The following is a 24,286-nucleotide window of genomic DNA, read 5'->3' as shown; positions in this document are numbered from 1 at the left end:
CGTTCCTGAATCTCCATTTGATTTGACAGTTGCATCCCGTTTATTAACTTCGTTGTTTCCTAGCAAATATCACTCAGCAAACATTGAAAGAAACAGTCCCCAATTTTAATGTTTTGTTTCTGTTAATTGGCCTGCTTGTTATCTTACTGATAGGCGAGGTCAACTTTTGTTAATTCCAAGGAAATGAAAATGCACAGCACAACTAATTGTTTTTATTAAAACCTGAATCATTGGATAATGCAGTTCTAGAGTTCTGATCGTGATTGGCTTAGCCATCATGGTATACGAGCCATTATACCATGCTCTGCAAATATGGTAACTGTACGCGTCTGATCAAAATTAAAAACAACCTGAAAATCGGTTGTTTTTACAAATAAAGTCAGGAAGAATTCTCGATATTTTGTGGGCGTTTTTAATAAAACAATTATTCCACTCGCCCTTATTGGATATGGGATGATTATAGTATCTAGCTACCCATCTCATTTCCAACACGCACTCGTGGAATAATTCGATATACAATGAACTCCTCGGCTGTAGTAATGTGTCCAAGTATTGGTAAGAACAGTTGGTCTTTTTGGCATGTCAGTTGCACAGTCAAAGATGTTATCTCAGTGAAGTTAAATAATTCGAAACAAATCGCTTTTTTGTATCATAACTCCGTGCGATTATGAATGACGGAGAAAGACACTTGTTTTCTAATATTGTCTTGTACATATTTTTATAATTATTGGTTTAGCCGACATACATATATAGACAGTGAATATTAATTTGAAAAACAAAGCAGGCACGATTGGTTAGGTTGAAAATATACTACGATTTGTACTGCAGAAAAAGCAAAAAATAATGTGGCATTTTAATTTAAAGCACTGTTTGTCATGGAACCCGTGACACAAATGAAATTAGGACATTTGCAGCAATTTGCACGGCGTTGCAAAATTTACTTTGGAATTATTAGTCACATTTTTCTTTATATAGTTGATTCTATTTACATAGAGCCACAGGACTTACATTTGGTGGTTATTAGAAAAGACAGGTTTAATTTTCTACGTTTTTTATAGTTGTTTAAATTTTAGTTGAAATCGACAGTATGTCTGGAACAAATTCAAACTCGAAGAAATTTTAGTTGGTATCTACAAAAATCGACAAATTAAAGTATAACTCCAAATCGAAAAAATCGTCTCGGTAAGCTACACGGTATGTTGAAATAAAATTACACCCTTGTTATACTTGAAGTTGCAGTATCCTTTGTAAAATCAACATTTATTTCAATTTTTGCGCATTTGTACAGCTTAATAAATAAGCAGTCCTCAGTCAATAAGGCGTTATAACAGAGAAAAGTCTATTCAAACAGAGAAACTCATTTGAACTCAAAAAGCCACCTGAAAAGAGCTACCTCTAACTTGAATTTTTTTCTTTAATCTAACATTTCCAGGTGCCCGTTCTGCGACTGAATTCACCGATATCCACGGCTCGAGGAACGTGAGAGCATTTTTTCAGTGATTCGATTCTTTAAACAAAAACCACCTTAGAGAAGTTTTTGAGAACAGTTACTTCAACTGGTGAAAGAAAAAGTACGCTCCAAGAGAAATGAATAATACAACCATTTCTCTACCGAGAGAACATTTCCCACTGCCTCAAGAAATTGCATCCTTCATCGAGACACTAAATTTGGTCTATCTAGTATCTGGAATTTATATCGGACTTATTGCAGTTATCACAGTATTTGGGAATGGCCTTCTCCTACTGGCAATCATTAAAGATCCGTTTCAGTCCTTCCGGACACCCATGACTGTATTTGTTGTGGGTCTTGCTATGACAGATGGTTTCACTGGTCTCATCGTGGATCCCCTGACGGCTTTTATTTCCATCGCTTCATATTTGAATCTCTTTCGCAGCAATAACCCAGCCATTTTAAAACTTTTAGAGGACTGTCTTAAAGTGATCTCTTACGTATCTTTTTTCGCGATGAATGCGTCCTTTCAGATTCTTCTTGCCTTAACATTTTGCCAGTACCTTGCCATTTCGTTCCCGCACAAGCACCGCACGTTTGTCACTCGCCGAAATGCAATGATCGCTGTAGGTGCAATAGTGGTATATTGCATTATCTTTTCGCTTTTACTAGAATATAAGGTTCCCTCAAAAGTCAAGTTGGAAATAGATGTGAATTTGAATACCAATATTGTCTTAGTTGCTCTTATTATGTGTCATGTATTGCTGTATCGAGCATACCGCGTCCATCTCAACAGGGTCAGCAACTTGGACGAAAACGACGCCGCCCGTAAGCGAAGAAGAGAGCAACAACGACAATTTACTTCAGCAAATTTACTCTTAGTAACCTTTCTCGTGCTATTCACGCTGCCATCTGTAATCTTATGGAATCTAAGGCTATACAAGTACAATGATAGGAATTCACTATCGCTTAGCCAGGATTTCAGAATCAAGCTTGCAGAAGTGGTCACTGTAAACGTACTCGTTCTAAAGTTTGCATTGGACCCGTTCATTTACGCCTGGAGGCTCTCAAAGTACCGTCAGGCAATCACGAGTATTATTAGGTGCAACAGTGTTGCACATGAGATCGATGGGAGCTCTTCGTTGCGCACAATTTCTACGTTTGAGACAGAAGGAAACCGTGGAAATTACAGAGGGAATCCATCCCAGGACGGTTCTGTAGCAATTTGTCTTACCGGGAAACATTAGATAACAATTTTATGGAAAGTTGCGCACTATAAATGTATTATTCATTATTATTATTATGATTATTATTGTTATTGTTATTGTTATTGTTATTGTTATCGTTATCGTTATCGTTATCGTTATCGTTATCGTTATCGTTATTGTTGTTGTTATTTTAAGTCTGATTGTTATTGTTGTTATTATAATTGTTTAAATTATTATTATAATTGTTATTATTATTATTATTACTATTATTATTATTATTATTATTATTATTATTATTATTATTATTATTGACATCGGGACGTAAAAATATGTAAAGGAAATACGAACAACATCAACAGGTCACTTCATTGGCTTCGCCATAAGCATCAAAAAGAGAAGTTGGGGTAAGATGCGTAACTAACCTCGTATCCACCCAGATTTCTTGCTGGCTTCGTTGACAAGAGATCTGGGTAAGAGATTAGTGCGTATTGAGCACTACTGACCAAAATGGTAAACTAAACACTGCAAATTTGCCCGATATTTTGTTCCATGAGTCAAACCTTTCAGTTCCTTTTGTACGGTGGCTTGTTTCTCATAATACCGCTCTATATCCCGATACCCTGTCTTCTCCAAGAACTCGCTACAAATTAAATTTTAAAATAGGAAGAAAAAATACCACGTCATGTCGGTTACAAAACGCGGAAAACAGGAAAATCCTGTAAAATACTTGTCACTCGTCGAAGATGAAAAAAGATCGTGACCGGGTTACACATAATTTGAGCTTTCTATCGCATTTCACAGAACGCTAATACGATTACACCCAAGATATTTGGGTGTGCGAGATGACAAGTGTTCTGCTGATGCCAGCGCCTTTTCCCGTGTCTTTTCCCGCCCGTGCCATTACCTCGATCTATGTTAAGTTGCTGTTATTTTCTCTGTTTCTCGGGAAATTCAGGAAAGGGGTGTTTAGACTAACAGATATTCCTCAAATAGCAGGTGAATACCGTCGTGTCGTATTTTCGCGGTTCTTGTCATGATTTTAGGCAGTATTTCGGCTATTTCCTCTTCCCAAAACGTATTAAATTTCCCGCCTTTTTGTACGTCCGGCTGAAAGAGCTTTTGCAACCTTGTCCCCAGAGCTCTAGGTTGCCGTCGATCCTTTTACTGGGGATCCTCAGGGGCGCATCTAGGGGAGGGCCCCCTTATTTTTAGACCAAACTGAGGCCCGAAGGGGGAGAAATTTTTTGAAATCGACCTCCCCCCGTCCTCCCCCCCCCCTTATCTCAGGGGCTGGATCCGCCACTGATCCTGTACTACTGGCTTCATTTTCTTTTTCAATGTGGTTATGAACCCTCAAGGACAGATTTAATGAACAGAAACATCCAGTCGACAAAACTAAAATTAAATCTAAACCTACTGCTTTTTAGTTCCGAACACTCAGTTCTCACTCTGACCATTCTCACACTGACATGCAGTTAATTCCACGACAGAAAATTCATTTTTCACGTGACTCAGTAAGTAAGGCGAGGGAGTCACATTTGATAGATACGGCCATGGCTCTTGAACCTAATGGCCTAAACCGCCGTGACGTATTGTAATAATTTTTGTATCCTTATTATTAGTTTTTCTTTTCTTGTTATATGTTGTACATCTGATCATTCTGCTTCAGTCCCTTTTAACCAAGTTTTATTGCGACATTATCCATCTATTATTATAATTCAGTCCTATCATAAATTCAGTAACATCTGTAAACCGGAAAGATTGGTCTAAAGAAGCAATTCACGTCGGTTTATCAGCTTTGCAGTATTCTTTGGACTTCTCGTGTTTTTTATGAAGAATTAACCGGCGGATTAAAAAAGTTAAGACAACTGATCCAACTTTCGTAAATTGAATTCGAATTCACTGCAAGTAATGCAGTCGGCGGATAGAAAGAGAAGTAGCTTCCTACGTTAGGGGTGGCGAATGGTAAAATCCGAGACTCGCCGAGACGCTGAGATCCTAGTTAGAAATCAGAGTCCGAGACTTTTTGGTAAAAAGTTTCGAGACTCAAAAAAAGGTAAAAACAAACCATGCAAAAACGAGACTTCGAGACTTATCAAAAACGCTTCCGAGATTTCGAGATCCTGCCAACATTTTCCGATACCCATGTTTTTCGAGGTACCATTCACCACCCCTTACGTTTTATACTGGACCAGTTTTTCTCCTACAACTCCGGTACTTTTTCTGTGACACTTAACTTCTTCCGAACTTTTAACTCCATACCCAAGTAACAAATCGTACCACCAACAGTGATGAAGGAGCTACTTAATTCTGACTGAAAACAAAAGCTTGAACACCAAACGAAAACCTATCAGTCCTCTTAGCAACAGACCTTGAAAGAAACTGTCATAAGCTGTCGATTTCAGTCGAGGTTAAAACCCCATAAGATTCCCCAATGTAAGGTAAAACGGATTGCGGATTTCGGGAAATCTTTCGAATCCGGAATCCGGGAAATTTCTCGGTGTAGATTTCCGGAATCCAGGGTTTTGGAAACTGCGAAAGCTCAATCAAGGAATCCGTAATCCCGCGAACGATTGGAGTCCGCAATGCCAGTTCCACTGACAGGTAAAGACTGCCTTGAGTTTGAAAATACACCTTTCGGGGCGACTCAAAAGTCTCCAGGCAACGCAAGAAATGAAAAGTTAAAGAAGATTACAAAGACATCATACACATCCTGTACTTAATTTTTTTTTTTTGTTTTCTTTTGCCCAGACGTCTGCTTTTTGCCCTTTCTCGTACTTTTCCTGTCCTTGCTTGTCGTTTGCTCGTGAAATGCACTATGGGTAGATTGCAGCAATTGAGCATGCGTGTTACTAGCACGTGTTCATATGATGTCACGACGGGATCAACGAAAAATGTTTTCCGGCTGTCTTTGGGACTTGACATGGCGACAAATTTCGATTTTTAAGCTCGTCAAACTGTTTAAAGAATGGAGGTTAGCCGCTAGCCTTTAGAAACAAACTTTCAGTGACTTATTCGCTTGATCGAGCGCTTCGCAAGGCGAATTTACCACGACGAATTCACACTTAAACGTCAGGAGTTCCTCGGCCATAGGCAGACGAAAACGAGCGGCTTGTGGAGAAATGGCCATAAAATGCATACACGCAGACCACTCATCCGCCGACCAACAACAGAAACATAAGAAGAGTCAACCTGAAGAAGCTCAAGAGTCTAATGCTAAGGCCAGTGAAGGTTAGTTCTCGATACCAGCACGAAAGTTGATTAGCGAAAAATCTTGATTGCTATAATTGTAGCATTGAAACTGACAGAAATTTTCTTTTGTTTATAAAACGTTCCTTCAATTTTGTTGTTGTTTATTTGTTTCATCAAGTGCAATCATCCAATGAAGGAACTATGCGAAAAGTGTTAAATCTTGTATCTAGTGATTGCATTCAGATGATTTTTTGGTAGAACGTTTTGTAACTGTTCATTGGCGTATTTTGTTGATTCACCGTCGATGAACATTTGATCAGACTTGGTGAACGTAACCGATATAATCACGTGTTAGTATTCGGCCGTACTATTGAATAAACCCTTTCACGGTGTTTTTAAGTTTTGACAAGGACCAGTCAGCGAATATACATCAACACTACTAGAAACAGCACCTTAAAACGAGTAAACTTGCCAATATTTTGAAAGTGGTTTGTCTGAGTTGAGCAAAGATACGGTTTCGTAAGTCACGAAATTTTAAAGGCCTTTATATGGTGAGGGCAAATTCATGGCCCCCACCATATAAACTTCCGTAAAGTTTTCTGACTTTATGAAGCTATATCGTCATATATAAGTTTAATGGCAAAATCACTCAAATATGGCAACTTTCTAAATTCATTCTAGTGGTGTCAAGAGAGTTATGCTAACTGGTCCACATAAAGAACTGAAAAACCTGCCAGGAGAGGGTCTCTTAAGAGCAGAGAATTTTATCCATTCAGTAGTTTTATTTTTCCTTTTTTTTATTATGAGTCTTACTCATACAGTATGTGTGCCTATCTCTCGGATGCACTTAATGGACCATACACATTAATGTTTTGTAATTCTCCCTAGACAAAAACCCGAGAGTTTCCTCCAGGCTCTATTGAGTTATTGGTTAGTCTACTTTCACTAAGTCTTTTTGGGAACTGTTTTGCTGGGTTGGGCAGTGAAATTTGAAGATCTTGTGAAGGAGGGTAAAATGTGTTTCTGTCAAAGTTCGCATTTCACTGCGCCTTGAATTAGATCGTTTCAGTTTGCACTCTTTTCTCGCTAAATTGTCAACAGAAATAACTACCTTTTTGAGGAAGGCGGAGAAAAAGGAACAAGGTTGCTTTCAAGTAAGAATTACAAGTCAAATGTTTCACATTTTTGAGCAAGAACACAGGAAAAACTTGGTGTATATGTTTGTGAGGTATGCCTATTCTCAGACAGCGCGAAAACCAAACACATTTACGAGTTCAACAATGGTTTTATAATTTAAGAAGAGCGAAGAAAACTATTTTTGCCAGCTGCTCCTAGCTGAAACTTTCCTGGTTTGACAGTGAACCCTCGGGATCAACTTACAAATGCAATTTCCTGTGGGCAAAATATTTTAGTTTGTTTTTAGAATAGTGAACTTAATCTGTGACAAATGCTCTAGGATGGACTCACTAAAACTAACCTTAGAATGCTTTTTAAGGCAGGAAAAGGGATTGTTTACTTTTAATAGCACTTTGTTTTTCTTAAACGAGATGTATAATAATATGAAAAATAGGATTAATCATCTACGAACAATTTGTCCAAGAATAGGGACTACCTGTCTGAGAATAGGCCGCTCAACTTCAACGATATTTTTCAAAATTACGGAGAAACCTTTGGCATTTTACCAGCTAGTCTTTAGGATGTATTAATGTAAGAAAGAACTATATACTAGGAAAGTATCAGCTTGCTCTCACCTTTCTAAGGTAAGTTATTGTGATAAATGCCAAAAGTGTCCAAGAATAGGCGCATATACTGCATCTGAGTTTCACTGTAAAAGAAGGTGAAACCGTCTTGGAGGGCTGATAAAGGTTTAAAAGGCGATATGTTAGTTCCACTGTCGTTTCATTAGTGTTAAACAGACAGTAGTCCTTAAACATCTGAGTTTCTTCAACCATTGTCAGCTCTCCAATTTCACTTTCAGCTGGCTTGTATCTCTGCATAGACATTTTCCCATCTCCGTCTCCTTTCTTCACAGTTTATTTGTTCTCATGCTAAGACTACTGATCGTCGTTGTTGTTTAAAGTGTACATGACACAACTTTTTTGCCATTTTTAATTCTTGAATGTGTGTAAAATAATTGTGGATCCATATTTGATCTTTTCAAAAATCGTACAAAAACTATTTTTTCGTCTTCAAGACACGCAAATTTGTCTTTAAATATGTCCACCTTAATGAACTGCAAGAATGTCAAGAGTGTAGAATTATTTGTGTTAGCAATTACGAAGGAGTGCTGTTGTGGACAACTCCCAAATCATCTTCAGCTAATGTCAGAGAAATTGCTTAATTCCACAAAGCACAAAGCAATGAGCAGAATCTAAAGCAAAGGCTGAGCAAATCAACTGATGCCAAAAGACGTCATCAGTCTTTCTTTGATCCTTTTTCATTCCCAGTTCTGGGACATTTTGGAAAAGAGTTTTTGGACGGCCAAAATTCAAGAACTTTTCCGAGAGAGACAATCATGTTAATTGTACTTACCTAAGGACCAAAATAGGATGTGAGATGCAAATTTCTAGGGCTATTAGGGCTATTTCATTTAGTGTGTCAAAGAAGGCTGCAAGGTGATATTCTTACAACAACTATTATTATTTCCATAGATTAGCGTTAATGATGATGCAAGTTACTTTGTGTAACGAATTTTTAGCCCAACAGACAGCATGCTCCTTATGATAGCAAATAACATGACATAGCGTAAAATTCCGAAAATAAGCCCCTCCATGTATAAGCCTCTCCAAATATAAGCCCCCCAAACCGGTAATGCAAAAAAAACATCCGTTAAATCGCCCCTCCAAATATAAGCTCCCCAGGGGCTTCTACTTGGAAAATTGCCCTAAAAAAAACGTAAAACAAAGAAAAAATGGTAAATTTACTTCCAACTGTAAGGTTAACCCTATGAGTTTGAAATGCAAATTTCCCTCTGTAGTTAAGCCCCTCCACAAATAAGCCCCTCAAAAAGGGCCTTTGAAAAATATAAGCCCCGGGGCTTATTTTCGGAATTTTGCGGTAGTTAACAAACTGTCATTTTCTTGCAGTGCAAGCCAGTCCTAATGAGACTTGTAACCTTGTCCATCTCAAACATGACTGGTATGACAAGGTGGGTGAATTGCTTTGTTAACATGGCTTTTTCGTAAGGCATTAGGGACCTTATGATCTGAGGACAGTGACACGTCTTACACATGTCATAGACCTGTGACATTTTGTGCCATTTTGGTGTTGTTGGTAGCTCTTTTGGTATAAATATTACATGGGATGTGTGCTTTTACATAATTATTTTTGTCCAAGAAAAGGTCCTTGAAAAATAAAATTGGTCCTTGAAAAGTCCCTAAAAATGACATTAATTATTCTTGTACAAATATATTATGTAATACTGTGATTTTATTTTTATTTATTTATTTTTTACTGCAATCCTATTATAGTGTACTTGTAGCCATTTAGCAATCATTATGCTAACCAACAGTTAAATTAACAGAGTGAGTACTAACTTAAGGGTTTTGCACTTGTTGTAGGGAGATATTATTGTGATACATTTGTATGTGAAGGAAGTCAATAAAAATCTTCTGGATGTTATCCTCTATGAAGATGAGCTGCAGGTCAAATTTGCAACAAGGTGAGATTATGTTGTCTTTTTAGAGGGCTTTAGCTTCAACAGAATTGACAAAAGCAGAAGTGTTACAAGTACTAATAAAAACAACATGATCTTTCAACCTTTGTTGTAGTTATCCCAACTTTTTTCCTACCTTAACAAACCCAAGTTAAGATGAGGTTGTTCATTAGGCATTGGAGATTGGAGAATTCTCCCTCTACTACGTAGAATTCTCCGGCAAATGTTTTGTAGGCTATGACTATTTTTTTATTTAGATGTGGAGCCTCTTTCAAAATATTCTCCTGTAACGTTACACCTTTCTAGTTCTCATGCTACTAGAATTCTTAATGAAAACTCTACAAGATAGAGAAAGAAAAAAATCATTGTCGCATGTTTAAATCCTCGTTAAAAACTTGCGTTAGAGAATTTCCAGGTCATGGTAAAAGTCATGCAGAGTAAGGGTAACAAATAGATGATCCAAGATTTGTGTCCTGTCTCACTTTTTTCAGTCACAGGGAATTTCTCAAGATGTATTCTGGCACATCTGAAAACACTTTGTTTTCATGGAACCTTAAACTCAGGTTTGTTCAAGAAGTTATTGTAAAAGTTATCTTGTTTTACAAAAAATAATGTTTTTCCTTTTGTAATAATTTGTTCTTTCAACTTCATTTTTGCACAGTGGTACATGTATTTGTAATTAATTTTACAAGCTGTTTTCTGTGTTGTTTTGTTGACTCTTTAATAGGGGAAATGTGGACATAGTGTCTTCAAGGAGCAGACTATCCAAAGCTTTTATTGAACTATCGTTAAAAAAGAAAATCCCAGCTACTAGGTGGAGTGGCTTAGAAAGACCAAATCTTTCAGGTAACAAATTTGTACAGTACATTTACTGTGCTTTTCAAGAACATGCAAATTCTGAAGTTCAAAAGCCAACTGACATTTGTGTTTTCACTGCCATCGATCATCATAGCAGACGTCTTAGGGAACAGAACAGAACAGAACAAATCATGCTGACCAGAAACAATAACCGCAGAAAATCAATGTGTGTGTAATGACCTCTCAGTATGAAATAAGGGGCAAAAATCACATTCCTTAAGTCAAAACTTTTTCCTTCAGAGCATAATCTACCCGCCAGAGAAAAAATTCTTTGGAACAAGCAGCATTTTGGCATGAGGTAAAAGTCATGTGCTGCCTACTGACCCCCTTTTCACATTACTTCCATCTTGCAGTCATGGAGAATGCATTTCCAAAATCTTGAATTCAGCATTTTTGCCTTCCAAATTCCACTCCTTTGATAGACATTAATATAATAATAATTATTATGTGTTTCCAGATATCAAAAAGCCAGCCACTGTGGCCAGTGACAGAACTTTCAAACAACTTTACAGTGCTACGAATAAAGACAAAATATCGCATTCACAAGAAACACTCACTAATGGAATACACAATAAACTTGCTAATGTGGAATGTGCAAAGGCCAGTAACAGCAAGGAATCAACTAATAATGGTTCCCTGGGGAATGGATCCGGTACAAATACAAAAGAAGAGGTGGCTAACACTGTGTGTGAAGAAAAACTTCTCTCTGATGGCGACAAGGATCCTTCTCCATCACTTAATCCTAGTGGGGCAGATTCATGCAATGCTTGTGGCTCTTCCACTGTTGACACTGAAAATGGTCAATTTACTGAAGAATGTATTCCAAGTGACATGGATGGTGACAATTCATCAGAATTTTGTGATTTCAATGCTTATGTACAGTCTGAATCAACACCCAACAGTGGAGAATTGAGAACTAAAAGTATGCATGAATCAACAAATGTACAGCAAACATCATCAGATTCTTCGTCGATGGAAAATGAAAATAAAAATGAAAACAGTGTTCCAGTTTGCAAGGACGCCACTTCTACAGCGGAGAGTCTAGTCACAACGTTCAGCTCTCTTTCAACCTCTGTGCAACCCAGCACGTCAATGTCAACTGTATCATCGGTATCATCCATTGACTTGCCTTCCACATCCTCTAGTGAAACAGCAATTCCTTTACCACCACCGGCTCCACCCTCTCTCCCACACTTGTCTTCTGTCAGGGGGTGTGGTGATGGCCAAGTCAAGACAGGAGGTGTGATGGGTGGAAATCAAAATGAGGCGACTCACTTGCCTTTTAGTGAGGCAATCAGAGCTGCCGCTTCTAAGAATGTTGGCAATACCAGAGATGATTATGATGGGTTGGATGACTCTGGTGATGGTGCCCATACTGGTCTGACCGGTCTGGATAATCTCGGAAACACTTGCTATTTGAACTCTATTGTTCAGTGCCTTGCAAACACAAGGCCACTGAGGGATTATTTTCTAGGTGAGCCATTATCAATAACTACGTCTACACTGTACATGTACATATTAATTTGCACTGTTAAATGCAGTTTACCTTAGTTCACATTTCAGCAGAACTGTTTACATTTTCAGCTATAACATTATTAAAGTTAATTCTGAATTTGTTTGAAGGGTTGCATGGAAAATGTCCTCGATGACTTGATAAAGTGCTTGATTCGCATTTTACATTACCTTCTATTTGGTTGTGAGAAAATAATATTATTATACATAATAAAATTATAATGTGATTTTTTTTGTTAACTTTTCCTTTGGCCACTTTTAGGAAAGAAGAAGTAACTTTTTTAACCCCTCAGGTCTAAGCTCCAACTGGCTGCATGTGTGACCATATATAACTGAACTTTAAAGTAACGCAACTGGGACAGAATGCATCTGTTACCTAGATACAATCTCTTGAATGTAATGCATCCCCATAACAACCATCCAAACCACAGGGAGCAGAGGAGTTCAGTTTGAATTAGATAATAAAGAATCTCTTACCTCTTTGATTGCTGTATTCTGTTAATTCTCCGTGTGTTAGTTAGCCATGTGTGACGCTCTGCCAAAGGCCAATGAAAAAGCCCATGAGCGCTTCATTCAGCAGTTGTTATGTTTCAAAATAATGGCGGTCTGAAAGAAACGTTGAGCAAAAGGGAAGATCGAAGGGAATTGTTTAACGGTTAAACGACCCAGAATGATCACAAACGGCTAATTAACGCACAGAGAATTAACAGATTACAGCAATCAAAGAGGTAAGAGATTCTTTATTATCTAATTCAAACTGAACTCATCTGCTCCCTGTGTCCAAACTTGATGAGTGTGGTCCTATGATTTTGGACAACATTGTCACTATAATTAAACGATGATTTCTCCTGAAGCCTGAACTCCTGTGAATTTATAGTCAAGTTTTGCTCTTTAATCAGATGAATTGAGCGCTCTACAAAATACATTCCATACCCAGAATACAAGTATTAACTTACTGTTTACTTGTAACTTGCAGTTAACAAGTACGAAGATGACATAAACACGGAAAACCCACTGGGTACTGGAGGGAAACTTGCTGTCAGTTTTGCCCATGTAATGGGAAACCTTTGGTCTGGAAAGGAGAGATCCTTATCGCCTTATAAACTAAAGGTAAAGTGTGTTTTGTTTTCCTCTTCTTAAAAATTTGCCTTGCTTGTTTGTTTGAAGAATTCTGTCCATGATAAGAGTTTTTTATAAGCTTCCCAAATGCCAGTTTTTGTTTTATGGTTCTGTACTGGTTGGTAGTGAGCCCAACAGTTATTGTCAAGTGCAGTCTGTATTTTGCTGGATTCTTTGATTTTGAGAGCCTTCATCATATCCAGAATCTCAACAGGCATATTATTTAGTGTCATTAAGTGTGCAATCATGTACTTGTGTGTTGTCACAGAGGCCATACTAGCTTTTGTGGTTTATGAATTTTGTCACCTTCCTTCCAAATGCAAAATTATTGTAGTGACATACAATGTACACTTGTTTTTAATAATGTAATGATTATTTCTTGAGTTGCCTCAAACTGCTATCTGCCTAGTTGCACTTTTGCTTGCTCTGAAGTCTACAAATGTACCTCAACAGATCTTTAGCCATTTGTCTGGCTGTTTCATTTGGATCTACAGTTAGTCTGTGAGCTAATGAAAGCATTGCATTATTTTAGGGTATTGTGGGTGAAAAGGTTTGTCAGTTTAAAGGTTTTATGCAGCAGGATGCACAAGAGTTCATGGCATTCTTGCTGGATGGACTGCATGAGGTATGAATCCTTTTAATAATTATACATTTCACTCTCTTTAATCTTTGAAATGGGTAGGGGGGAGCTCATGGCTGGGTTGTGGGTTGGTAGGCCTGTGGGTGTTCTTCCGCCTTGGGATGTAATTGCAGCCCCCTAGCCCATGGGCACCCAACCTCCACTTGTGACATGAACATTAATTATGTTTATTTGGTACATCTTGAACGTATTACACTGAAATTGCACTGAAATAAAAAAGGTCAAAATCTTGGCTCATTTGACCTTTGAATGATAGTTTTAGCAACCTGCCTAAACAAGTTTCTTAGTTGCCTGAGGATAGTGAGATTTTCTGTTATAAACGAAAATACTTTTGAGTTTCTCATCATCTTATGGTATTATTTTCAATAAAATGATTTTTATTTAGGATCTGAACAGAATCAAGAAAAAGCCATATGTTGAAGAGGTGGAAGGAGCAGGCAAGCCTGATGCTGAAGTAGCTAATGAGGCATGGAGACGATATAAAAGCAGGAATGATTCAGTGATAGTGGACTTGTTTCAAGGGCAGTTGAAGTCCAAACTCACTTGTCCTGTTTGCAACAAGGTTTGTACAGTCCACAGCAGTGCACAGTCACACTTGTTTTATGTAATGTACCAGTCATTACAATCAACTCCTTTTATAGCGGACACTGTAGGGACCTTAAAGAATTGTCCTGATTAGTGAGAGTCCGTAATATCAGGAGTTTACATGTATTTCAGTCAAACAATCGTCTGTAGTTCATTTTTGCCTGGAATTTAGTTGCTGTTCGTATTATAGGGGTCTCTGTTATAGCAGGGTGTCCACAAGGTGTGAGTTGTCTATACCATAAATGATCTAAAGTGTAGTAGACACTTGGGGCAACTTTTTTAGTTTTACACTGTAATAACCCAAGAGGGGGTGCATTTAATAGACTGGATGTGTTTAAAAGAAAGCGTTTATTCTCATAACTGTAAGAACACTCAACAAAACATTTTTTTTAGCCAATAACTACATTTATAAATGGCAGACTATACAGTCCATCCATTGATATGTCTAGCCTGTTTAGATATCCCTATTGTTTTTGAAAGCTCAGCTTCGATCAAAGAATCCTTACTTTGTACTCGACAATGAACAAGATGCAATGTGCAAACTCTTGCTAATCAAGCAAGAAACTGATTGAATTGGTCTACTGTGGAACCTCGTTATAGTGAAGGCCCAAGGGACTAGCAAATTGTATCCAATATAAGGAGGTTTCTTTTCATCAAGGTTGTTTTTCACATAATTGTACTATTTCTGGGGCAAGGAATACCGTTTGTTATACTGAGGATTTTGTTGTATAGAGGTTCTTGAAATCAAAGTTCTACTGTATTTCCTTGTTCACCATTTACACATAGACCATAATGTACCCTGTTTACCCCCCACAATTTTGTATAGCCATTGTTTCCAATTTCTCCTGGATTTTACAGTCATTCCACGAGGAATCAAAGACAATGGTTATGCAAAATATTTGGGGGTAAACGAGGTGCATATTATGGTCTATGTGAAAATGGTGAATATAGAAGTAGTTTGGAGTAACTGTCACGTGGGGTGCCTATTAGACAGGGGGTGTTTACTAGCAAGGGGCATCTAATATAAACTTTATAGTGGAGGGGGTGGGGGTATGTTTATTAGACAAGGTGTTTATTTGAGAGAGGGCATCGGTCTATTAGATCGTTTGTAACAGTATGTGTAAATCATTGCTGTACGTGGTTGACCTTGGGGAATAGCCAGCCTATAGTATGCTTTAAAAGAGTGTTGGTTTGTGCTAAGTGTTTCTTGAAGAGTTTTGTGCATTCTGTGTTGCTGTCATTTTACGCACTGATTTTAGTTTTGCCCTAAATTTGATTTTTCAGATCTCTATTAAATATGACCCTTTCATGAATTTATCTGTGCCACTGCCAAAAGACCAGAAGATTCTTCCTGTGATTATATTCTTTAAGGATCACAAGAGAGTTCCCCTTAAGGTATTAAAAAGTAACATTTGACTTAAGTTACATAGAAACCTGCATGTGCACCATACAGGTCTCCAGTGACTTCAAATCTCAGGTAATTTTTGTAGAAACCACTGCAAGAAAATTTTATAAGGAAAAATCAAACACAAGTATAGATTGTATTCCCTTTCCGTTATTCTTGCAGCAAACATGGAAGTAAGCATTCTTGGTGGTATACTGTCAGCATAGTTTATTCTGGTTGTGACATACACTGCTACAGTGTACCATTCCTGGGACAATAGTAGTACTGTAAAAGAAGGTGTAAAACAAGTGATTTGAGCTACTGTAAACCCGGGAAAAAATGTGCAAACTTATTTTGAAACATGGTTGCTAAATGAGCTGGAAAGTGGTGTCGCGTGTATTACCACCCACGTTCAAACCTGTTTTGCAATAAATTAGGTCATTGCAAGTTGCTTGAATACTGAAGTTTGATTGTATAAAATTGCGCAGAAGTCCCGCCATACATGGGAGTTACGTCATGTTGCTGCAAAGCAAGTTAGTCTTGTGCCATTAAAACGCACAACGTGTACAGATTTTGTTGCAGAAAGTAAAGAGTATCCCTCCTTTCGGGAACAAATTTTTGCATCCTGCAACAAACCAGGTTTGATTCATGGGTATAGAAACCACAATTAAGATTTTTATGTTCAAACTTGTTTGGCAGCAATGTTGCGAAACAGGTTTTACTTTTTTGTTTCTCGTTCTTGAGTACCTATATTGAATGTACAAGCATAAACAAGGTGAATCTTCTGTTATAAATATAGTTGAAATTGTACTAAGTATTTTGATCATATTCTCATTTTACCCAACTGCGGTGTAGGTTGTCTTGAAGCTAACTCAGGATGCTTGTGTTGAACAACTCACAGCTGCTGTGCAAAGAATCACTGCAATTGAGCCAAGAAATGTATGTTGGTGTAGCTTATTATTCACTTCTAATGACCCTGTTTTTCTGATGTGAGCTCAATTATTTTGGTTACTTTTGAGCTGCCTTTCAACTCCGGGTTATGTTTGTTTCAAACTTAGTAGCTACTAATGAAATTGAAAATGATTGAAAGCTCACACATAAACTGGAAAAGAAGTGAATACTGCAGAAGAGCAAGATTATAATGAATGTATGAACTTTCAACTGGAGCCAAATTTTAAATGGAAGTGATATCGCTTGTACTTGCAACAAATCATTCCCACTGCAAGCAATCACCATATGACTAATGATCAGTTTTTTCCCTTCAACTTAATTACTAATTTGTAAATGTATGCAAATCTTTTTTGCCCCATGTAAAGGAATCCAAGATAGTCCTGTATTCTAGATTCCACGCCATGGATTCTGGATTCCAGCTACTGGATTCCACTTTTTCTGTCAGTGGAATTGGGATTCTGGCTTCCAATCATTAGTGGGATTCAGGATTCTTTGAGCTGTTTTTCAGATTCCAAAGCCCAGGTTACCAGATTCTCGAATCCAGATTCCCATATATGGGGCAATAGACCTTTTCACCAATATGGCAGCCGTATTGAATTAACTGGATTTAAGGAGTATTATGGGATGCCCATGGGGACATGAGGATGATCCAGTATACTTGCATCAGTATTTACGCGTGCTTTTCGGGCCAATTTTTTTTAAGTTTTCCTAGAAAAAGATTGTCGTGCCATGTTTGGATATAATAATGATCGCCTTTTTCCCAAGAAATATAAATTGAAGCTCTCTTTTTGCCTGAAAAGTGCGCGTAAATACCGAGTGAGTGCCCCCTGGGCATCCCATAATACTCCTTAAATCTAATAAATTCAATATGGCTGCCATATCGGTAAAAAGGTCTATTAAAGCACATAAGTAGTCTATTAATTTTGTTCCTCCAGTGCAGAGGATATTACTAAGGCTGGAGTAATTCAAGAGACGAGTATTATTATTATTATTATTATTATTATTATTAAGCTTTAATATGAATAGCTGTTTTTGTTGTTCAGTGATCTTTTTCGTTGCACATAATTATGAAGAACCACAAATAATTTTTACAGTGGATCTGTGAATAAGCCATTATTATCATTATATTGAAAACTACAATATTTCTCTTTCTGTATTGTTTGTATGCAGATGAGGGTGTGTGAAGTGTTCGGCGGCAAATTCCATCGTACATTTGATCGTGGCTACAGTCTTTCTTCAGTGATATCATCAGATATTATTGTTGTGTAAGTATGTTGTGGGATTACATGTTTTATACTTCTGCATGAGAAATTTCTGCAATTTGATTGGCTTAGAGCAGTGGTATTTCAGCTAAATTTGAAATACCTTCATGTGAAAATTACAAACCTTTTGCAGGTAGTAGCATAAACCAATAATAGCATGATTTGTATGTGATATTTGGCATAATTACCACTCGTTATACTACTACATGAGAAATTTCGGCAATTTGATTGGCTTAGAGCAGTGGTATTTCAGCTTAATTTGAAATACCTACATGTGAAAATTACAAGCCTTTTGCGGGTAGTAGTATAAACAAATAATAGCATAATTTGTACGTGATATTTGGCATAAATACCACTCGTGATATTTCAGAATTTTCTCAAATTTCACTCGCCTACTGGCTCGTGAAATTACGTATAACAATTTTGAAATATCACTTGTGGTATTTATGCCAAATACCACTACTAATCATGCTATTACCTATACTAATATTTCAAAATTGTTTCAAATTTCACTCACCTAATGGCCAGTGAAATTATGAATAACAATTTAGAAATATCACTCGTGGTATTTATACCAAATATCACTACAAATCATGCTATTACCTATACAAATCCAGTTGAAGTCCTGTTCTGAGTTCTGTTATAATGTACTCTTGCCTGACATTTTTAAAAAATACTATTAAACTCTAACCGTGGTTGTCCATGAATAAATTTGGGAACTTGCCAGAGTTTATTCAATCTACAATGAAGGTCAAAAGTGTCAGGACCTTTCCAGTGATGTTTGTTAAACTGACGACTTCCCCCCGGCCTCCCACCCTAAACAATAAAAACAGTGTTTAATTTTGAGCAAAATGGTTGGGAATGAGCAAGATGACGAGAAATGTAAAAGAAGTTGGTACACTTTGTAACGTTGTATTGTAGTAACTACAGTCCTTCTTGTGTCATTTATATAGATCTATCTTCCTTTTCCTAGTACTTTATCCTTTCCTCTGCCCGCCTCGATTAGCCAAGCTATTTGCGGGTAGAGGATGTTTGTGTGTACGTGTATGTTTTAATTTAATTTAATTTGCAACTTTTATGAATATCAATAAACTTCAAATAAACTCGAATGAGTCCTATGGGGCGCAAACGTTGTGGGGAAAGTGGGAGATGATGGCATGAGCCCAAACTGATCAAAAGATTGTTACTAGGAGCAGAGTCCTGTGTAACTTAAAGTAAGGAAGAGGTTTTTCCCGCTCTCCCCAGTTCTTTCGACCTTCATTGTAGTAGACTTTCTAAAAGTCCTTATTTTTTCCCCTGGTTGGTTATGCCATTTTAAAGGACTTTTCATATCTGTTTGGCGCTTAATTTACCGGTCGAAAATTCTCCTAGTTATGTCATGACAATTGACCAATAGGACAGTGAGTGATATTTCACGCCGCTCCCGACACAGCATTATGTCAATCATTAATTTTTTCCTGCGTGAATTTATAATATGATTCAAATCTATTTAGGCGAACAAGTCGAGAGGTCGACTTGTAGCAAGTCTACCATTGTAGCTACGAATTTGAAAGGTGACCGCAATTTTGTGAACATATTTTTTATTAAAGCGGTTTATTCGGTGTTTCTGGATCATGTGTGGCTGCGCTTTGCAGTTTTATTAATTGTTGTACTGTTTAAACATAGGTATGAAGTACTCAGTGAAGAAGAAGCAGGCGAAGAAGTCTATGAAGTACCAATCATACAGGTGAGTTGACTTTCTCAATTTTTCTATTTTTTGTTTTGTTTTGTTTTGTTTTGTTTTTTGCTAACCACCACACGAAGATCTTTGCTGCATAAGATTAGCATGTAGTATAGTGAACGTTAAAATCCGAAATAAGTCTAGCCATCTTTTTATTTTGATAAATAATTGCTACTATCAACCCAAAAAGAAACTACAAATGTTTTCCATTCAAGAAAATATGTATATATTTTTTAACAGTTTCGATCATCACTACTTTTCATTAATCGTAGCATCCAACAATGTTTAAACACCTACGCCTCCGAGTACCTTAAAATTAATGTGATGAATCCGGAAACGAATGTGAATCACCAAAAATCTCCTCTAGGGTGAACGTACGCTAATCCATTATTTCTCTTAGGTCGCCATTTTAACTGTCGCTTATTAATGAATGGCTGCTTTATCTCTACAGAGAACAGTGTGTGCTCGTGTAGCACCCTCCCATTGTGCCAGTTGTTACAGTCGACCAGGGCCAGGAGTAACCCTGCGAAGATGTACGCAGTGCTGGGGAATAGGATACTGCAACCAGTGAGTGATTAGTTTCTAAAGCTCCTTATTTTGAGGGCAATTTACATACGCCTGTAGATGATAATAAAGACGATGACTCTATTTTAATATTAAGGAGCTTTAGCAAAAATGTTTTGAGCAACGCACGTTAACCGGAAGTGAAATTTTTGGCATTCTTGGGCTGAAGTTTTCCCCCGAGTTTCGTGCAAATCGATCGTCCCTATCAAAGCAAAGAAATTTAACGATACAAATTTGGTAGCGTGAAGTGATATTGAAAGGGAAAACACCTCACTTCCGCTTGACGTGCGTCGCCCAAAAACGTCTTTGCTTAAGGTGACTCGACCCAGTTTTTTTGGGGGGGGTACCATCCTACTTTGAAGCTCTCTGGTATTCCCACCTTTACTTTTATCGTAAGTCTAACACATAGAATGGATAACATATAGATCAATCTACAATATAACATAAAATTTTTGGCGATCGGAGTAAATGTCACGTGGTTATAATGCCACGCCCCTTTGAGGTCTGAGTCGAAAATCTGCTGTTGCCGGCATTTTTTTGTGAAAATCTCTCGGCTACACATAGTGCGCATTAGTGCCTTACGCTGAACAGAGTTTCACCAAAATCGCAAAGACCCAATTCGAGAAATTCAGCGGTTTCCAAATTTAGGTCATAATTTATGCGAAAATGATAAGCAAACTTAACACGGATTATATCTAATAAACTATGAGATTCATCTCTTTATTTTGGTCATCGTTATAACAGATGGGTCCTTGCAAGTCAGCAAAACGCTTTAGGGCCTTGTAAATGCGCGCGATTTCGAGCAAAGCAAACATATAGAAATTATAGTTTTCGCTATTTGTTGACGTTTGTCAGCGTTTGAGAGTCCTTCTCACGAAAAAAGCATTTTCTTAAAAATTCGTAGTTTTTTTTCCTTCAAATTTTTTCAGGGCCACAATTGATTAACTAACTACCCGGACTCTGAATTTCATGGTCATTGAAAAACTGTGACATTATCTTCTTTAAGCCCAAACTTGAGTAAACATTGAAGATTTTTAGCGTTTTGGCTGAGTTTGTGCTTTGGGAGTTGTCTATTGTTTCTAGTCTGTCATTATACAGCATTCTTGTTCAGCACGCGTGCAATGACCACGCTTGGCTGACTTCCGAATGCTCACCGAGATATTCCCGTCACGAGTTGGTTTAATTATTGGCTTGCATTAAACCTATGAAAAAAATGATATTTTTTAAATAGTAAGTAGATTTAGTGTGTAGCACTTCTTGATATTTTTGCAAAGGCACAAGAAGCATGAGAATTGATTAAAAATTGTGAGTTAAACCTCTATATATCACGCGATGGCCTGTCTCACTGTACCAAAATTATTATATCCCGGTGAGCATTCGGAAGTCAGCCAAGCGCGGTCATTGCACGCGTGCTGAACAAGAATGCTGTATAATGACAGACTAGAAACAATAGACAACTCCCAAAGCACAAACTCAGCCAAAACGCTAAAAATCTTCAATGTTTACTCAAGTTTGGGCTCATAGAAGATAATGTCACAGTTTTTCAATGACCATGAAATTCAGAGTCCGGGTAGTTAGTTAATCAATTGTGGCCCTGAAAAAATTTGAAGGAAAAAAAACTACGAATTTTTAAGAAAATGCTTTTTTCGTGAGAAGGACTCTTAAACGCTGACAAACGTCAACAAATAGCGAAAACTATAATTTCTATATGTTTGCTTTGCTCGAAATCGCGCGCATTTACAAGGCCCTAAAGCGTTTTGCTGACTTGCAAGGACCCATCTGTTATAACGATGACCAAAATAAAGAGATGAATCTCATAGTTTATTAGATATAATCCGCGTAAAGTTTGCTTATCATTTTCGCATAAATTATGACCTAAATTTGGAAACCGCTGAATTTCTCGAATTGGGTCTTTGCGATTTTGGTGAAACTCTGTCCAGCGCAAGGCACTAATGCGCACTATGTGTAGCCGAGAGATTTTCACAAAAAAATGCCGGCGACAGCAGATTTTCGACTCAGACCTCAAAGGGGCGTGGCATTATAACCACGTGACATTTACTCCGATCGCCAAAAATTTTATGTTATATTGTAGATTGATCTATATGTTATCCATTCGATGTGTTAGACTTACGATAAAAGTAAAGGTGGGGATACCAGAGAGCTTCAAAGAAGGATGGTACCCCCCCAAAAAAACTGGGTCGAGTCACCTTAAGCTCCTTAATATTGAAGTAGAGTCATCGTCTTCATTATCATCGTCACTATCACCAACAGCAGCTTCCTCCTATTACACCATCTCGCCTCATCAAAGGTAATCGGAATCCGAGAAATTTTACCTGAAGAGTCCGGAATCCGGGAACTTTTTGGCTGGACTTTGGAATCCGAAATTCAGCTCAAGGAATTTGGGATCCCGCTACCGATTGAAATCCGGAATCCTCAGCGTGTAGTCCAGAAGCCATAACTGTCTTGGATTACCTGACATGGGGCGAACCACCCACTATCACTGTCAAGTCCTTTACCATCATCATCATCATCATCATCATCATCATCACCATCATCATCATTATTATACCTTCAACCACCGTTGTTGTCGTTGTCGTCGTCGTTCTTGTCATCATTAGACCCCTTTAGATTCTAAGACGAGTACGACAATGAGGACGAGATTTTCTCAGTACCAAGTAGTGCTCCCGCGTGAACCAGCGGCAATTTGGCGGGAAAACGTGGTAGCCGTTGCACTCTACTACGAATCTTAGCGATTCACTAAAGATAACAGTGCCAACTTTCTAGTGAAAAATGGTAAAATGAAGCTTTCCGGGGAGTCTATATTTTGACAATACGCCAAAAAACTTTAATTCAAATCGCGTACTCGTATGCGTCCGCGTCCTCGAATCTAAAGGTCTCTATTGAAAAAATCTTAAGATTCTAAGACCTGGACAACTACGAAGTCGAGATTCTCAATACCAAGTTGTTTGCCCGCTTGAGCCAGCGTAATTCTGGCGGGAAAACGCGGCATCCGTTGTTATTCTACTACGGGTTTTAGCGAGAATGTCTTAGTGGCGGAAACAAGCTGCCATCAACGGTAAGATAATTTATCATTTTGCGATCCTTCAATAAAATTAAACTTGCTAACTTTTTTGGTGGAAAAAAAAATACGCACATCGAAGTGTCCCGGGGTGTATATTTTTTGAGAATACGTGAAAGAAAATAACTTTAAGTTAATCCCTTCCTCGTAGTAGTCCTCGTTGTCGAATCTCAAGGTCTTTTATTAGGGAGCTTTAGCACGACAACGGCGACGTCAACGAGACTTGGCAGAAACAACTTTACACGTGCAGCACACTTTTTGTACATTTCTTTGTCGTCACTACATGACTGCGACGTGAAATTCCCTCAAGCGACTTTTTATGGAGGACGTAAACACAAGACTATAAACTTCTCTTTCTCCCTCTAAACTTGGTGGCTGTCCGCAAAAATTCAATTCCAGGGAAATTCACCAACATGTGAGACTTTACTCCGGTCGAAATAATCGCGACCACGTTTGGAAAAAAGCGAAGTATTTTAAATGGTGGCGTTTTCGCTGCCGTCGCCGTTTTCGTTGCTAAAGCTTCCTGTGAATATCATAGTCGTCATCATCTAGCCTTTTGCAGGAGTTCAGATAGTGAATGCGATCATCCGTATAAATTTTAAAAATTATCCCTGTTTTCAAAGGGACAGTTTTCTGTAACAGCTCCACAAGTGCTCTTACTCTATGTTCCATTCTTTTTTTTTCCCAGGGAATGTCAGAAGGTACATTGGACGACCCATAAAAAGGGCTGCAAAAGAATACCTCAACATATAGGAATTCCTTTTATTGCTAGTATTCCCGCATCTGAGGCGACTTTCCAACGGCTACAGTCCATCGCAGAGGAGTATGCCAAGTAAGATTCGCAAACGAGAAGGGACCAGGGACTGAAATGTGTCCCGCAAGTGTTTCTAGGAGTTTTACTGAGGACGCTCCGGTCAGCTATTGGCTAATCATTGTCCCTGTCCCTGGTAACCGTCCCAGAAGTCTTTGCAAAGTTTAACTAGGCCCAGTTTCCCTACTGGTTTCTGAAGTGGCGAATTGAGTTGTGGCTATGACAACAGGGGGCCCAAGTTCACGTAGCAAGCATCCACCTATTTCTCTCCTTCCCTTAACCACTCTTAACCACTG

The 24,286-nt window shown here is 38.0% G+C and overlaps 2 protein-coding genes across 4 annotated transcripts in view; both read left to right on the top strand.

Annotated features, from left to right (window-relative positions):
* Positions 1-1,587: 1,587 nt before the first annotated feature.
* LOC140948210 (uncharacterized) lies at positions 1,588-2,697 on the top strand. The gene has a single exon (XM_073397430.1). The coding sequence runs from the start codon at positions 1,588-1,590 to the stop codon at positions 2,695-2,697; it is 1,110 nt and encodes a 369-aa protein (XP_073253531.1).
* Positions 2,698-5,541: 2,844 nt separating this feature from the next.
* Positions 5,542-24,286, top strand: part of LOC140948585 (ubiquitin carboxyl-terminal hydrolase 19-like) — a 29,557-nt gene continuing 10,812 nt past the window's right edge. The window contains exons 1-15 of one of the 3 annotated variants that reach the window (XM_073397838.1): positions 5,542-5,889; positions 8,937-8,998; positions 9,411-9,511; positions 9,997-10,068; positions 10,233-10,351; positions 10,821-11,837; positions 12,852-12,985; positions 13,527-13,619; positions 14,020-14,196; positions 15,504-15,614; positions 16,459-16,542; positions 17,725-17,819; positions 19,482-19,542; positions 19,988-20,103; positions 23,868-24,011. In XM_073397838.1, coding sequence (XP_073253939.1) covers positions 5,781-5,889; positions 8,937-8,998; positions 9,411-9,511; positions 9,997-10,068; positions 10,233-10,351; positions 10,821-11,837; positions 12,852-12,985; positions 13,527-13,619; positions 14,020-14,196; positions 15,504-15,614; positions 16,459-16,542; positions 17,725-17,819; positions 19,482-19,542; positions 19,988-20,103; positions 23,868-24,011 — 2,495 coding nt within the window. In that variant the 5' untranslated portion in view covers positions 5,542-5,780. The remainder of the gene's footprint in view (positions 5,890-8,936; positions 8,999-9,410; positions 9,512-9,996; positions 10,069-10,232; positions 10,352-10,820; positions 11,838-12,851; positions 12,986-13,526; positions 13,620-14,019; positions 14,197-15,503; positions 15,615-16,458; positions 16,543-17,724; positions 17,820-19,481; positions 19,543-19,987; positions 20,104-23,867; positions 24,012-24,286) is intronic. The other 2 variants (XM_073397839.1, XM_073397840.1) reach the window with 2 other exon arrangements.

Source organism: Porites lutea, chromosome 9, assembly GCF_958299795.1.
Source record: "Porites lutea chromosome 9, jaPorLute2.1, whole genome shotgun sequence".
Lineage (NCBI taxonomy): Eukaryota > Metazoa > Cnidaria > Anthozoa > Scleractinia > Poritidae > Porites > Porites lutea.
The sequence above is the reverse complement of the archived record's forward strand: the minus strand, read 5'-3'. Positions and strand labels throughout refer to the sequence as shown.

What these genes read in the sequence shown, in the direction of transcription:
- LOC140948210 (XM_073397430.1), top strand. Translation starts at nt 1,588, where the DNA reads ATGAATAATACAACCATTTCTCTACCGAGAGAACATTTCCCACTGCCT.